Source organism: Rosa rugosa, chromosome 4, assembly GCF_958449725.1.
Source record: "Rosa rugosa chromosome 4, drRosRugo1.1, whole genome shotgun sequence".
Taxonomy (NCBI): domain Eukaryota; kingdom Viridiplantae; phylum Streptophyta; class Magnoliopsida; order Rosales; family Rosaceae; genus Rosa; species Rosa rugosa.
The window spans coordinates 20,163,345-20,178,163 of record NC_084823.1 but is presented as its reverse complement, the minus strand read 5'-3'; the positions used below and the strand labels follow the sequence as shown (position 1 = coordinate 20,178,163).

Sequence of the window (14,819 nt, the reverse complement as noted above, 5' to 3'; positions counted from 1 at the left end):
GGTTATTTAGTTTCTTGTTTTTGCGCTTAATCACAAAAAGTGAGTGTGCTATGAGTATGCTAAGTAGTATACTCATGTGAGGGGTGTGTTAGGGTTGTGTGCTCTATGTAATGACTTCTACTGACGGCCCTCTGGGCAAGTCATTATTGTACTGCTTGGTGAAATGCATAACGAAATGGATCTTGTCAACTCAAAAACTTGGCTCTATTACAAAAACAAAGAAGCATTACCCTCAATCCGGTTACCAAAAAATCATTAAATAAGAACAAGTTTTCAAGAAAAGAAAGCATCTGGCTTCAAAAATAATTTGATGTATTCTATTTCTCTACAAAATGAAGAGAAATTTACTATATACTAAAGCTCCTACACTGTTCCTAAGCACTGTTCATCACTGTTCACATGCGAAATGGCAGTTCTGCCCTCGAGTTCTATACAGAGATAAAAAGCGTGAGTTTTGTGGTGTGTTCTGGAAGCCTTCATCGAGTGCAGTCGTGCAAACTGTTCATTCTACTTTCGGTTTTGCTCTTAGATAGAGACACATCGTCAAAGGCAGGTATGAACTGTATTGATCAAGCTGTGAGATATAAAGGTTGGGCTTAAAGCAAATAGGAGGGGTTTGGTTTTCACAGCTTTTGAATTTTTGATTTGTTGTAGCGTTTTGGATTGTGAATTTGGGTTTGTTTTGTGAATAGGAGAGATCCAAGATTGTGGTAGCATTTTGTTTTGTGAATTTCGATTTGGTTTCTATCAGAACGATTGGCAAGGGTGAAAATTTGGGTTGTGATTTTGTTTTTGAAATTTGATGTGTTTTTGATTGAATTGTTCATAGGTTGAATTTGCTTTCTTTATTTTTATAGTGTGCGCTAAGTCTAGAGGTTGTACGTATTGAAGGGTGGTGATTTATCTGGGGACACCTACTGAAACTGGCATAGCAGATTATTTACAAGCTCCATTTGCTTTTGATGAAGCTAACAGTTCAGCTAATCTCTACTCTCTAGCTTGGTGCCCACTACTCCTCAAATAATCTATTTCAGGTATGTACACAAGTGTAATCGGTCACATATGTTTTCATAATTTGATCTACATAGTACATTTAGACATATATGGTTTCATGTTAAACACTCATATAAAAAAGTGACATGGTATGCACTGATAATCATTATCACCTGATATATAACTATATTTTCTTATGATAAAAAGATGATATGAGATACAAATTAGTTCATATATTAAAATTAAAGTTCACTAGCTGATCGATGAGGATCTCATAGCGTTGTCGATCTCTGAGATAAAATTGTATATGCATAACATGAAACAGATTCTTTTCTTTTCTTTACTCATACACAAATGATTGATACATTACTCTCTGTTCCTGTTGTTTTTATTAATTGTCAATTTTCATTTTACAGTGGAGTTAAAAAATCAAATGACTCTCTATAGGTTGATTAATACATAATAGAACAAATGCAGAATACGTAAAACACAAAATAATTTGAATGATTGAAATATAGAGATTAGGTCACTATCAACAGGACCAGCATCATTATGACCTTCCATACTGAAGCATAGTATCAATTACTATCTACAAATTGATAGCCAACTGAAAATACATCATAGTACATGCTGCATTCTTTCTATATTAACACTAACTTTTATTATGATGCAGCATTTTAGGTATCTGATGCAACATGTGCCCCTTTCAGTTAATTTGATTATGATGCAGCCCAATTTAAGTTTTTATGAAAGTCATCAAAAATACTCTTCAGGTTAATTCAGTTCTCTCCCTTAAATTGTTCACGTTGGTGTCATTTGTTTAGATATGTTTAAAGTCCATGACACTTCAGTGCATACATTTAAAAATGTTTAAACAGATATAGAAGTGCCCATTTGAGTTCTTTGTCTAATCGAAAGTAAAACTTGGTGTGTTTCATATCGTTGGTTCTGATGCTTAATCACTTATGTTACAGAGCAATTGATTCCCTTCTTCAAAACAACCAAAATCTAAGGAAATGCTTAAATATTTTGACATAGCTATTTATTCTCACCGAATTCTGCTCGGGTTCCAAGTTATCAGAAGAAGAGGCAGAGAATAGAAAGGTATAATTCAATTTATACAACGAAATAATCACTCATTCTTATTGCAGTAGTATATATTTGACAATATTTCTGTAAAGGCATAAACCAAGACACAGAATGAAAACACATGCATATATTTAATAAAAGTTTAAAAATAGTTTGTGTAGAGCTCTCTGATCAGGAACTATTTATCTTCCTTACATGAGAATTTAACTAAAATACGTGCAATAGGTGAGCTGAAAGTTTATACCTATTTTATAGTATTAAGTATCTTAGCATGAAAATTATCCTGCTTTTATCTTCTTTCAGAAGCACAATCTGATCCAGTGCTTGAGAGTCAATCTATACGTGGCAAAAGGGCTCAAATGCCCATGGGTTGAGATGTCCAGTCCTTTAGGTAATCATAATTTGATTTTTTTTTCCTGTGTCTATTTCATGTTGCTTTCCTGATTACAATATATGACACAACTTTTTAAATACATCCCTTTCGGGTTTGTCTTTCAGAGTTTTTGTGGCAACCTGGAATGTAGGGGGAAACCTCCCCATGGTGGCCTTAATCTGGACAATTTTCTTCAGGTTAATAATCCATCAGACATTAATGTCTTGGGGTATGGTTTCTCTTCTTATTTTTCGTCTTCTCTTCTGATATTCTTCAGGTTAATAATCCACCTTTTCCTAATTCCTTTTGAATTTTGATTTTTTCTTAGCTGATTTCGATAAGATTACACAAGGTAGTTTTCGAGCTGTTTACTATGCCGAGCTGACAAATGAGGTTTGCTTCTTTTACTATTTTTTATTTTACTTGCTGAGTTTTTTTTATTATCGTTTGTTTCTGGGTTTCGATGGGTACATTTGTTTTCCACCTACTCTTGATATATAATTGTGCATACCTGCTATGAGTGTCAAGAGCAAAATATTTATCTCAGATATACTGCATGTATATCAACAATGGAAACTTGAAGCAGTGACTTCATGGAGGTATTCGTCACCATAGATATTTCACTTTGCCTTTGATGCCGAGGTGTTGTTCTTATTTAACAAGATATACTTTTTGCAGTCTTGCTCAATTACATAACGCCATTGAACCAAAGTTGATACATCGAGACAATAAGTGGAGGCTTCTTCTTGGCCACTAAGCACTTTGTAAAGTAATATACCATTTAGGGATGAGAGAGCAGTTACTGACATTGTTTTGCCAAATCAAGTCTGACTGATAAGAAAATTGAATTCAAGAGGGGAGTTGCCTCCAGGTGAGGTACTGCTAATGCCGCTGGATGCAACTGTTGGACAGCAAAACAAGAAGCTGAGTGTCCAGAGGGATGCATATTGGATCACAGAACAATTTGTGTTGATGGAAATCAAAGGCTTGGAGGAATCAGATGATATGGAAGTACTTTGTAGAGCAATTCAATTGCGAACAGTTTCCGTCTCTTCGCAAAAATACTATTCCAATTGATGTTATATATGGTATTTTATCAATTTGATCAATAATAAAGTCATTTTCAATTATATCTTTCATTATTGTAAATTATTACCAACAACAAATCCCGCGGCAAAGCGCGGCTACTATTGCTAGCACAGGTCAAGAACTTGGAGAAGTCAAGTAGAAACGAATTGGGAGAGCCTTGAGACGTTCTCCTATATATACCTAGTGTATTTGAAATTTCAAGGTGAACATTCTTTCTCCACAATTTCGATTTCTCACTTGTTCTCTCTAGTTTTCAGGTTTTCACAATCTTCAAGGAGCTTAGCCGTGCCATCCTCTTCCATTCCCGTGTTCTTCACTTGTTGCGACACCTTGGAGCTGCTTTGGGTCTTTGGGATGTAATTAAGGGTTGTTCATATGCTTTACCATACATTTATTCACGGTTTTGTGTACTTGTAATTAGATAGAATTTCTGCTTTGGATTTTCTATGTGTGAACTGAAAACTATGAGTTGATAATCTGATTTTTGGATTCGATTTTGATGAACTTTTCAATGTTTGGTTCGTTTATGTGTCTTTGATCTTTGTTAGTTGCCGATTTCATGGATTGATAATCTGGTTTTGTTTTATAGAAAACTTTTATGTGTTCTTGTTCTTTGGTTCGAAACATAGAATGATTGCATGTAATTGGAGCTAATAATTAGGTTAACGCTTCGTGACCCTAATTCAATTAAGTAGTAAAGGCTTTGTACAAAGATCGAAATCAGATTATGCATGTAATGAAAAGATTCGCTTCGAGTACTTGAATTTGCATGTTTATTGACTAAACTATCACTTGCTCTTAATGATTTGAATGCATGAGATTATGAGTCGCTTCGATTGTGTGATACTTGTCTTCGAAATATATTGTTTAGGCGCTTGTTCTAATCAATTGTGTAAAGGGAAGTGATATAAGGGATATTGTTCGCTTGTAACTTTGTTTCTTGGGTTGATATTGTTCCATGGTAACTAATTATAAGATAAAAAGATTGCATAAATGAATTAATCTTGATTAGTTCTTGATAAATTGTTTTCCAAAAGTTCTTCTTTTCCCACCTATGTATATAAAACATTTTCTTTACTTTATGTTTTCTGAAAATTTATACTTTGATCTTTAAAACCCCCCTATCTTTTATGTTTTGTGTTCTTGTAAATATGTAAATCGGTTTTAGGTTTTTAGTATGCATGAAATTGTAAATAACATGTTAATAATCTGAAAATATATTGAAATTAACATCTATAATTCAGTATGACTACCCAGAAAGCTCAAAACAACTATAAATTGAACACAAAACAAAATTACTGAATATCTATGAAAGATTAATACAGCTTAGGAAATAGTTTCAGTCAAGAACAAGGTTTCACTTTCATTTCACCAAACACAAAACCCAGTTGAAAAATCATAAACCCCATATTGAAAAGGCAAAACTTCAGATCATCATAAACTATGAACAGAAAATCATATTAGGGTCTCACTTCTCAATGTTTACAAAGCCAATAGCTACGCCAAATTCAATATAGAGAACAATACAAAAAGATTCAGAGCTTAAATGCTTAGTTTCTAGAGACACAAAAAGATTTTCGGCCTGGATTTCGATTTGGGGATTACAATTTTCTAAGGATTTCAAGATTGAAGGACTTGAAAATTGAAATATGAGGTTTCGGGCTTATTGAGAGAGATGACGCGTGAGAGATGATCACGATGTCTTAGAGTGTCGCCAAGTGTCAGCGCTTGAGCGCTTTGTCTGTTTCCGTTTTTTTTTCCACCCATATTCTCTCTCTCTCTGCTGCAACTCGTAAACTCTCGGAGTCGTCTCGTCAAAAGAGAGAGAGAGAGAGAGAGAGAGAGAGAGATGAAGAACATGGACGCCGCCAAGCAGAAGCGTCCGAAGCCGAGACTCGATCGCCGGAACGCGAGCAAGAACATAGACTACGACGCCGATAAGCACTCCCCTACTCTCCGGACTCGCTCTCTCGACCTCCCTCCTCTCTCCCACAACCAAACCAGCTTCCGCGTCAGAGGCATCGACGGCGAATTCGACCTCATCTGCCGCAGTCTCGGCCTCTCCGGCCCCGAAGACTTCGCCATCCCACTCGCCGCTTGGGAGGCCCAGCGCGCCCGCTCCTCCTCCGACTTCACCTCCCGCCCTCGCCTCCGCCAAAACGACGACGTTCCGGAACCTAGGGTTCCGACCGCCGTGAAAACTGGCGGCGGAGGAGGAGGAGGAGGAGGAGGAATTAGGGGTGTTCGGCCCCCGCCGGTTGTGTTGAAATCTTCTGCTTTTGCTCCTCCGCCTGTTCCTGCTGATGACGACAGCTCGTCGGAGGAAGACGACCTTGTGACGAGTGAAGCAAATGGTGGTGGGAGTGAAGCGGGTGATGAAGTGAGGTCAGCAGAGGGGAATGAGTTGGCTGAGTCTGTGTCTTGCAGCTCATCTCCGTCCTATAATGAAACTGGTGTTGGTATTGCTGTGAGGGTGCCGCCAATCCATAGTGTGTTTTCTCCGAATGGGAAGTTCAGACGCAGTGTTTCGTCTTCGTGGCAAAGGGGTCACCTTTTGGGGAGTGGTTCCTATGGAACTGTCTATGAAGGCTTTACTGAGTAAGTGACTACTTGCTGTATCCATATGGCCAAAGTGTCTTTGGTGGGTTTCTTCTTGCTATTGAACTTCGAAAAAGCTGCTCACATTGATGTGCCTGTGTTGGGGGTGATTGGTATTTTACTTAAATTAGTGTGAACTAACCTCAGTCAGAAGAAGACTTTGAATGTTGAACAATTTACTCCAATATTTCCTACTTTGAAGATGCGGCTGTCCTGATTTGCATGCTTTAAGTTGCTTTGAAATCAAATCAACCAAAGGAACTCCCTATAGTGTGGCAGGTGACTAGGAATTTGTTGACAAGTTCTGTGCTAATGAATAGTATCATAGAGCGTTGTCAATAGCAGTTTTATCACATTTGGAGTAACAGCTATAGGATTTTTGTTTCTGATTCTTACCTTTTCCTCATAGCTGTTGCTCATCCATCTTGGCATTAGTTTATGAACTGCATTTATTGCATAAACATGTAGTTTCCTTATCACTTTGCATAATTTGCCATCAAGTGTGTTAACCTTGTCAGAACATTTAACCAACACTTACAAATGTTGTATGATCATACGAATTCCATAGGCACTATTTATATTCATCAAACTTGTAACTCTATGCATTAACTATTCGCCAATCCCACTACCTTATGAATTTTACTAAGTCCAGCTTTTGGAATACTTATCTGAAAATTAAGAAATAATTTATATCAAAGGATGGGGATTTTGAGAAACTATTGAGAGTTTTCTGTTAATGATCGATTGCACTGGATAGGGTCTTTTCTTTTGTAAGACAAGTGTTCAACTACCATTTTAATAGTTTCGGTAGTTTCCAGAATCTGTTTAAGGACCCATATATTTTCCAATGTGATAATTACTTCTGTCCGTCAAACAAAGGACTGACGTTTTGGCAACTCTTTTGATGAATGAACTGTTTTGTATTGGTGTCTAACATCAAAGGTTTTCTACTTTTTTTTTTGGGTCTAAAATCGTTTTCTACCTAGTTTTCACTGTTTTTGTTTTATTGCTGGCCCTTCATAACTGATTTATATACCTAGTTCCTGCTACAGACCATCTTGCCGTTTTTTTTTTTTTTGGCTATGCTCTTATTTATGATGCTTCGGGGGCAATCTTTCGTCTGAAAAGATTCTGGAATGTTGGAATTGCAACTACCCGCCATAAGAAATTACCTTAGGCACCGCCCCAAATGAATTTCCAGTTACGGAGGGACCGTTTCGTTTTTGTAGGTTGGTCTGGCCTATTGTATCTGTTAAAATTAAGTGATTTTCAATTTTCCTTGATCCGTTGGCTGAAAGCTTTAAGATTTCTTAGCCAAAACATGTATAGTCAGAAAAAATAAGGGATAAAGTGAGTAGATTAAACAATGTTTTTCTTGTATGTTTTCACTCTCTATTTCTCTCATTCTTCATTTATTCTATTGCAGTGATGGATTCTTTTTTGCTGTAAAGGAGGTTTCTTTACTTGATCAAGGAAGCCAGGGAAAGCAGAGTCTTTTACAACTTGAGCAGGTCTCAGCCTTTTTGCTATCTCTTATTCTCAATTTATTTGTAATATATACATATACATCTCCTGAACCCTAAGGTCAAAATTTATAGCTCCTGAAACCTCATTCTGGGATGTGGCATGAGGCAGATCGTTGTCAGGGGTGTGAAGCTATCCAACTCTCTATTCCCACCCCTTGCATTTACCCTATTTTTGCTGTGACCCACCCTGCCCTGATATGTTTTCTCTTTTTCTTTCTGGGCTATTGGAATAAGTCCTGATCTTAGAATGATTGAATTATTGCCCAAATACCCTATTGTTGTGGCAATAAAGAAACTAAAAAAGCGTCTAAGCATCAAAGAAACTTTTGAGCCCCCTCAACCCTAGCTAGCTACACCCTTTCTATCTTGGATCATAGATATGTTCAAACTGGATGCCTTAACAGTATTCTTTCTTCTTATACTGCCTTACAAATTCTTTCTTCTAATACCCTGATTATTGGTTCAGGAGATTCATCTTTTAAGTCAGTTTGAACATGACAACATTGTTCAATATCTCGGTACAGACAAGGTATGCTCCTTGCTTCCGTGGTTTGCATCTCTTTTATGTTCCTGCTAAATTATCCTAGTTAGAAATACAACTTTTGTAATGACTCTGCATTTTCTAGACTCTTATGTAATTTTGGGACCTGGCACCACTTTGCATTTAGTATTTACCATCTATTCTTGTTGACTGTGGTTAGTACATAGGTATCTGTATGTGTTCTGTATTTCCTTATAAATCTATCATAAGAGTTAGGATCAACCAGCAACTGTTTTCCTGTCATGTAGAGTTTTAAGAAGAATTCTTTCCAAGCTACTTGATAATAACAAATCCAAAGCTGCTGCATCAGGTTCTTTTATACATTAAGAGATGAAATTTTTGTTCAGTAGGGAAGATGGGGTTGTTCTGAGTGCTCTACAGAAATCATAGAAATTATAGTCTTGCTTACTGGAGTGTGTATATTTTCTAAGGTCTATTAAAGTTATTGAATGGAATCTTTTGGTTGTACGCTAATTGTGAGTTGCATGTCAATATTCCTCATGGTAATGCAAGAGTGAAGGCTTTCTTGGCTGATTCTTTCAACATTTTTAAATTTTAAACTTTTATTGTTTTTTATGCAATAGAATAGTTTAGCTTAGTTACAGTTGTTAAATTTTGATCTTATGTTATGTACATCTTATAGTATATGCCTATCAACTTTGGCTCTGTGGATATTAGGACTGCTATAAGCCTATAATCACTTATATACCATGTCTGCGTAAATCTTTTGTTGTCATGCGCTATCTAATTGAATTATATTGAATTTTGAAGTCTCTTTTCATTGCCAATTAGTCTTCAATTTGAGCCTGCTTCTGTAGGCTTATATTTGCCGGTCTGCTAAGTTCTTCTTATTGGTTCAAAATATTGATACAGGATGAGAGTAAGCTCTATATCTTTCTTGAGCTTGTAACAAAAGGATCACTTGCAAGTCTCTATTCAAAGTATCTCTTGAGGGATTCTCAAGTCTCTGTGTTCACAAGGCAGATTTTGAGTGGCTTGAAATATCTTCATGATCGTAATGTGCTCCACAGGTAATATTGGTTCTGTCTCTCAAATGTAATATTAGTTTGCTTCTGTAATTGTATGTGTTATCTTTTTTTTTTTTTTTTAATTACTTCTGTAATATATCTTCATGATCGTAATGTGCTCCACAGGTAATATTGGTTCTGTCTCTGAAATGTAATATTAATTTGCTTCTGTAATTGTATGTATTATCTTTCTTTCTTTTTAATTACTTCTGTAGTTTTGAACTCCAGATAGCATTTTTTTGCTGTTCTAGTTGTTCACATTTTAGGTTACTAGGATGATGCATTGATACTTGACCATATCCTAATTTTGTGTCAAAAAAGGAAATAAGTCATGTCGGTACTGCCATCAAAATATGATGTCTGATTTCTTTACTCTTGTAATGGATTTTCTTTTTACTAAATGCCATTGTGAAGCATTCGTAATAGGGTCAATTTATTTCCTTTTTGTCTCTAAAATATTGCCTGTAGAAAATATTGATGTACAAGTAGTTGAAACTAAATTACCGCCTTAAGGCAGACAAATAAACGGATCCATCTCTGAAGAGAAGTCATTTTTGGCATGCAGAATTGAGACAGCAGCTTTATATTTCTATTTGGCCCCATTCTTGTGTTACTTTAATACTTTTTGTCTGTCAAAGTACTATAAACGTGAAATTTCCAAGGCAATTAAAAAAATATAAAATTAGAGAATTTCATTTCACTGCATTTGTATTTAATTTGGACAGAGGTTTATGCTTTGCAGACCTATTATGCTAATTGATATTGATATCAAACTTGGAGCACTTAAGGGGGAAAAAAAACCTTGTTAGGTATATTATTTGTGATGATTTCTTATTTTAAGATTCTTTGTTTTTCCTTAGGGATATCAAATGTGCTAATATATTGGTGGATGCAAGTGGATCTGTGAAACTTGCAGATTTTGGTTTAGCCAAGGTAAGTTTTTATAGTGCTAACACATCCACCATGACAAACACACGTACAATCATTTTATATGACCATCAGTTGTAATCTTAAATCATTCTATTTTGTCCTTTTGATGTTATCTAGGCAACCAAAATGAATGACGTGAAGTCTTGCAAAGGAACTGCCTATTGGATGGCCCCAGAGGTTAGTCTCCTCTCTTTTTAAATGTAAATATGCTTCTGTTTTGTAGACATCAGATTGATAGATCAATAGACACCTTTGTGCAGTGAAACCAGTTTGAATTGACTATGTATCTATCAGTAGTGATGATTCATGTGAACCACTGCAGTCCCTTACAATTGCTTCCAGTTACAGTTAGTAGATAAGCAAATATTTGATCTGTTTCTGTGGACTATAATCTGTTTTGTCCTCGGAAGATCAGGCATCCCTGAATCACTCAAAGCTATTGTAAACTGATGTCTGCAATGCATGAACAAATTGCTGAAAGAATGTCCAAATAGTGAAGTTGGTAATTGGATATAACTTTTTCTTACAGAAGTCTGGAAAAACCGTGAGATCCACCTTTGCTGTGGTGTTAAAAGTTTTGTTTCTTAAAAAGAAGTCTTGTTTTCTCACATGCTTTGGAAATCTCGCTAGTAATGGCGAGGCAATGTATTCCGCACATTTGCCACCCCCATTTTCTATTAGTAGGTATACTTGTTATAAGATGGCTGATTGATAATGTGAATTCACTAGTGCTCTTGACATAACTCTTAGATAAGTACTATGGAATCCTGTTTCTCCTTTGGAGTCCTGATTATTATGAAACCATGTTATAATTCAGATGTTTTTGAGTTTCTAGTCAGTAAAGATGAGGCAATATATTATGCACGTGAGCCACCCCTTTTCTCTGTTAAGTAGGTGTACTCCTCAGATGGCTGAATTCCTTTAACGCTTGTGAAATAACTCTTAGATAAATACCCATGAATGCTGTTTCTCCTTTGGAGATGTCATACGAGCTCCTGACTATTATTGTGAAACATATTAGTCCAACTTTTGTTCTCATTGAGACCTCAAATATCCTATTTTTCATGTTGCCATTTTCCATGGATTTTTTACCTTTTTTTATCTTTTATTTTTATTTCTTTTTTATAAGAGAGTGCAGAGTCCTATCCTTTCTAGATTAGAATATGAGATTCTCTCCCTTATAAGAGTATCATGAGGAGGATGTCCTTGTACAAGTTAATGGGAGGTTGACGACTTGTCCTTTGTAGATAAGAGTGTTCGATACTCTCCCCTATAAGACTATTATGCCGGAGAATGCCCTTGTACAAGTTCGGTCGGAGATTGAAGACTTGTGGAATGTTTCAGAAGTGGGCCTTCTTGGTTCCTTTCACCTTGTTGGTGTGTGATGTGTAGAAATGATACAGAAATGAATCATTGCTGCTTCATTGTCCCAGTGAGGCTTAGTGTGAGTAGGGGTTTCCATCATGATGTTTTGCTTTGTTGTGTGAGAGGACTACGTTCTATAGAGCAGGAAAGGGGGCCATGGTGCTGGGAGTTGTGCTATTATAGCAGTGTCTAGGGTGGTATGGATATTTCGAGGGAGGCAGGAGGCAGGTACATTGTGGGAAAGAATGCAATTTTGGGCATCTCTATGGTTGTTAGTTGCTTCAGAGTTTAAAAATGTTTTATTACACTCCTTTTTGTAATTGGAGTGCTGCTGTGTTTCAGATACTTGATCTACATTGCTTTTCAAAATATAGATTACAGTACATAGCTAGCAAAATTAATGCACTTCTTGTCCTCCCGTGTTCTGCCTTATTATTACATTAGCAAAAGTATATTTCTTTTGTAGAGAAAAAGGATATCAGCTAGCCCAAATAGTATCACTCTCTGGATCATTAATCATAGTCGAGAAAATTAGATTTCTTTTTTCATATGAATGAGAAATGCTATATTTTTACTTTTTTTGTTTTTTTTGTTTTTCTCTTTGAAAAATAAAATCTGTAGGTTATAATATTTATATAACAAGAAAGGAAATGTTGGTATCAGATATTTTATAGATAAGTAGGATATCTTCATATTCTAAAAGTATTCTAGGATTTGGTCATTTTGAATTAAAATAGGAGTCAACTGTAATTTTCCTATTACTTTTTGGTGAATTCATATGAAACTGAATGCACATCAAGCACTCTGAAGAACAAGTGATATACCCATACAATTTCTTTTGGCTCTTTTAAGTGAAATTTGGGCATAGCTTGCTCCAACCATTCTTGTGTGTATCATAGGTTTCAGGTTAATCGGTTAACTAACAAGCTGTTAAATGTAGGTTGTTAATCGAAGGAATCGTGGCTATGGGCTTGCAGCTGACATATGGAGTCTTGGCTGTGCTGTGTTGGAGATGTTAACCCGTCAGCCTCCATACTCTCACCTGGAAGGCGTATGTTGTTCTTACTTCTGTAATTTTGATTTTATCAGATAGAAGTACTTACTTTTGTTAAATAGAAAGAAAAAGTTAGAGAAAAGTTACAAGAGCAATGACGGGCTGATTCAGTCTCCAGTTAAAAGATGCCAATATTGCATTAAACTTGATTTTCTCTCAGATCTGATCTGTTTTTTCACTCTGATTCCAAATGAAGTTGGGTATGGTTATAGTTTAGAGAGGACAGAGAACTGTAGAATAGATTTGGGATTTGATTATCACCCTTTCTAGCAATGAACGTTGTCTTTTGTCTGTCCTTGATAGATAGGTCAGGACGAGATCTAGGCCGACTTGTTTGTAAACTGGTCTTGATTAGCAATAGAGACGGGCCCAACCACTCTCGCTCTTGATACAGCACTGCATCTTTTTAAAAGAACTATGAGAGAATCATCTACGTGTAATGTAGTTGAACATACTCTATTTATGGCCAAGATCTTTTAGACAAACCAAATTTATCTTCTTTCTTGTCCATGGTCTCTAGAAACAACCCTCTATTCACATACACAGAAAGTATGCATAATCATATACTAGACTAGAAGCATGAACCTGAGAAAACCTTCAAGCAGATTTAGTAAAGTGGATGAATGAAATTCAGTCAATAATGAATTCTACCAGTTTATTAGATATAGCCATCAAAGATATTACTCGGTCTGTTAAACTGACAACATTGAATCATATAGAAAATGTTATAAAAATACATTTTCTAAAGAACAGAAGATTGTTTACGACATGATTCATTATAAATGGTACAATGTCACTTGTGGAGTTGCTTTAGGAAATCTATAAAATCATATATCTTGTCTGCTGATTGGCAGATGCAAGCATTATTTCAGATCGGAAGGGGGGAGCCTCCTGCAATTCCTGATTCCTTATCAAGAGATGCAAGAGATTTCATTTTGGAGTGTTTACAAGTTAACCCAAACAACCGGCCTACAGCAGCCCAGCTCTTGGAGCATCCATTCTTGAAAAGGCCTCAAATTTCTCCAGTCCCTGCTTCTCCCCATTCCAACAGTTTACGATCCTGAGAGCTCTCGACCTTTGGTGCTCATTAGGTATTAGATAGAGAAATACAGATCCTCCATGTTCTACACTAGAAGCATGAACCTGAGACATACTGGTGGTGGCTGCAGTCTACATCAAGCCATATTAGAAGGTGGTTTTGGAAAGGAGAAGTAATGCTTCCGGTCTTTTTCACAAAGATGTGAGAATGACAGTGCTGTTGGTCCTGCTGTGTTGGCACTGTATTGATATATTGGACCACAAAAACACTCATCCAAGAAAAGGAGATGCAGTTTCAAAGGAAGTATGAACCTCAAGTTTTAAGTGCTTCTGGATCACTTCATTCGGTGACTGGTCAATGTGATTTATAATGGATGCATGCTGCGGAGACAATGTTGCAGAATATTGACAGGGTATCTGTGCTGAACCTATGAAAAATCCCAGTCATGCCACCAGATCGAAGTGCCATTTGGAATTGAAGTTTCTATATTATTTGGCTTCATGTAAATGATTCTTGTAGATGAGTGATTTCATGATCAATGCTTGCTCATGATTTGTATGTAATCATGTATATATTATCTCGATGAAAACATAATCAATGCCATTTGTTCAAGTACGTAGATTCATTTCCATTGATTTCAATTTGTTTTCCAAACTCAATGGGAGGCTGAGTCGAAGTCAGGAGCTTACATTAACAAAGTACACACTACACAGTAATATCATTTAGACCAAATGATATTAGGCGGCATACAACTTATGTTGAAAGAGTTTTGTCTTGCACATAACCAAGTTATGTCTAAATTCTAAATTCGTACTGAAAACTATTGGGATTCTTTTATTCTAGCACCTTACTTAATCAATAACACTAACAAATATAGTTCTAGAAATATTTAATAATAATAATAATAAAAACACCGTAATGTCACCGTTTGTCTCTATTTCCCAAAAATCTCTAATGAAAAATAATGGAGGTAAAAGTGAGAGAAACTATGCTGCATAGAGATATCTTTGGTGTGGTGAATGAATAAGAAAGAGGGGCTATATATATTTAACACTGATATAGCCGTTGTACGTTTTCTTGGTAAAAACCAGCATAATTACAGCTTTGGGTCAAAAATAGCCGTTGGAACAAAACCATGATTCAAATATATTTAGTTAACTACAAGACGACAAAAGTGATCAACAGCCATTACTT

The 14,819-nt window shown here is 36.1% G+C and overlaps 1 protein-coding gene and 1 long non-coding RNA gene across 2 annotated transcripts; both read left to right on the top strand.

Annotated features, from left to right (window-relative positions):
* The first annotated feature begins 497 nt into the window (after positions 1 to 497).
* Positions 498 to 3,619, top strand: LOC133742894 (uncharacterized). The gene is made up of 7 exons (XR_009862820.1): positions 498 to 1,034; positions 1,667 to 1,766; positions 1,968 to 2,097; positions 2,386 to 2,473; positions 2,581 to 2,684; positions 2,784 to 3,054; positions 3,134 to 3,619. It is a non-coding gene; the product is annotated as an uncharacterized LOC133742894 (long non-coding RNA).
* Positions 3,620 to 5,128: 1,509 nt separating this feature from the next.
* On the top strand, positions 5,129 to 14,237 carry LOC133742888 (mitogen-activated protein kinase kinase kinase 9-like). Its single transcript, XM_062170585.1, has 8 exons — positions 5,129 to 6,142; positions 7,569 to 7,653; positions 8,135 to 8,197; positions 9,083 to 9,240; positions 10,098 to 10,170; positions 10,285 to 10,344; positions 12,473 to 12,583; positions 13,441 to 14,237. The coding sequence occupies exons 1-8, from the start codon at positions 5,394 to 5,396 to the stop codon at positions 13,648 to 13,650; spliced, it is 1,509 nt and encodes a 502-aa protein (XP_062026569.1). The 5' UTR covers positions 5,129 to 5,393; the 3' UTR covers positions 13,651 to 14,237.
* The last annotated feature ends 582 nt before the right edge of the window (positions 14,238 to 14,819 follow it).

Coding starts and splice junctions, on each gene's coding strand:
- LOC133742888 (XM_062170585.1), top strand. CDS start 5,394: ATGAAGAACATGGACGCCGCCAAGCAGAAGCGTCCGAAGCCGAGACTC. Junction 6,143..7,568: donor GTCTATGAAGGCTTTACTGA/GTAAGTGACTAC, acceptor ATTCTATTGCAG/TGATGGATTCTTTTTTGCTG. Junction 10,171..10,284: donor CAGATTTTGGTTTAGCCAAG/GTAAGTTTTTAT, acceptor GATGTTATCTAG/GCAACCAAAATGAATGACGT.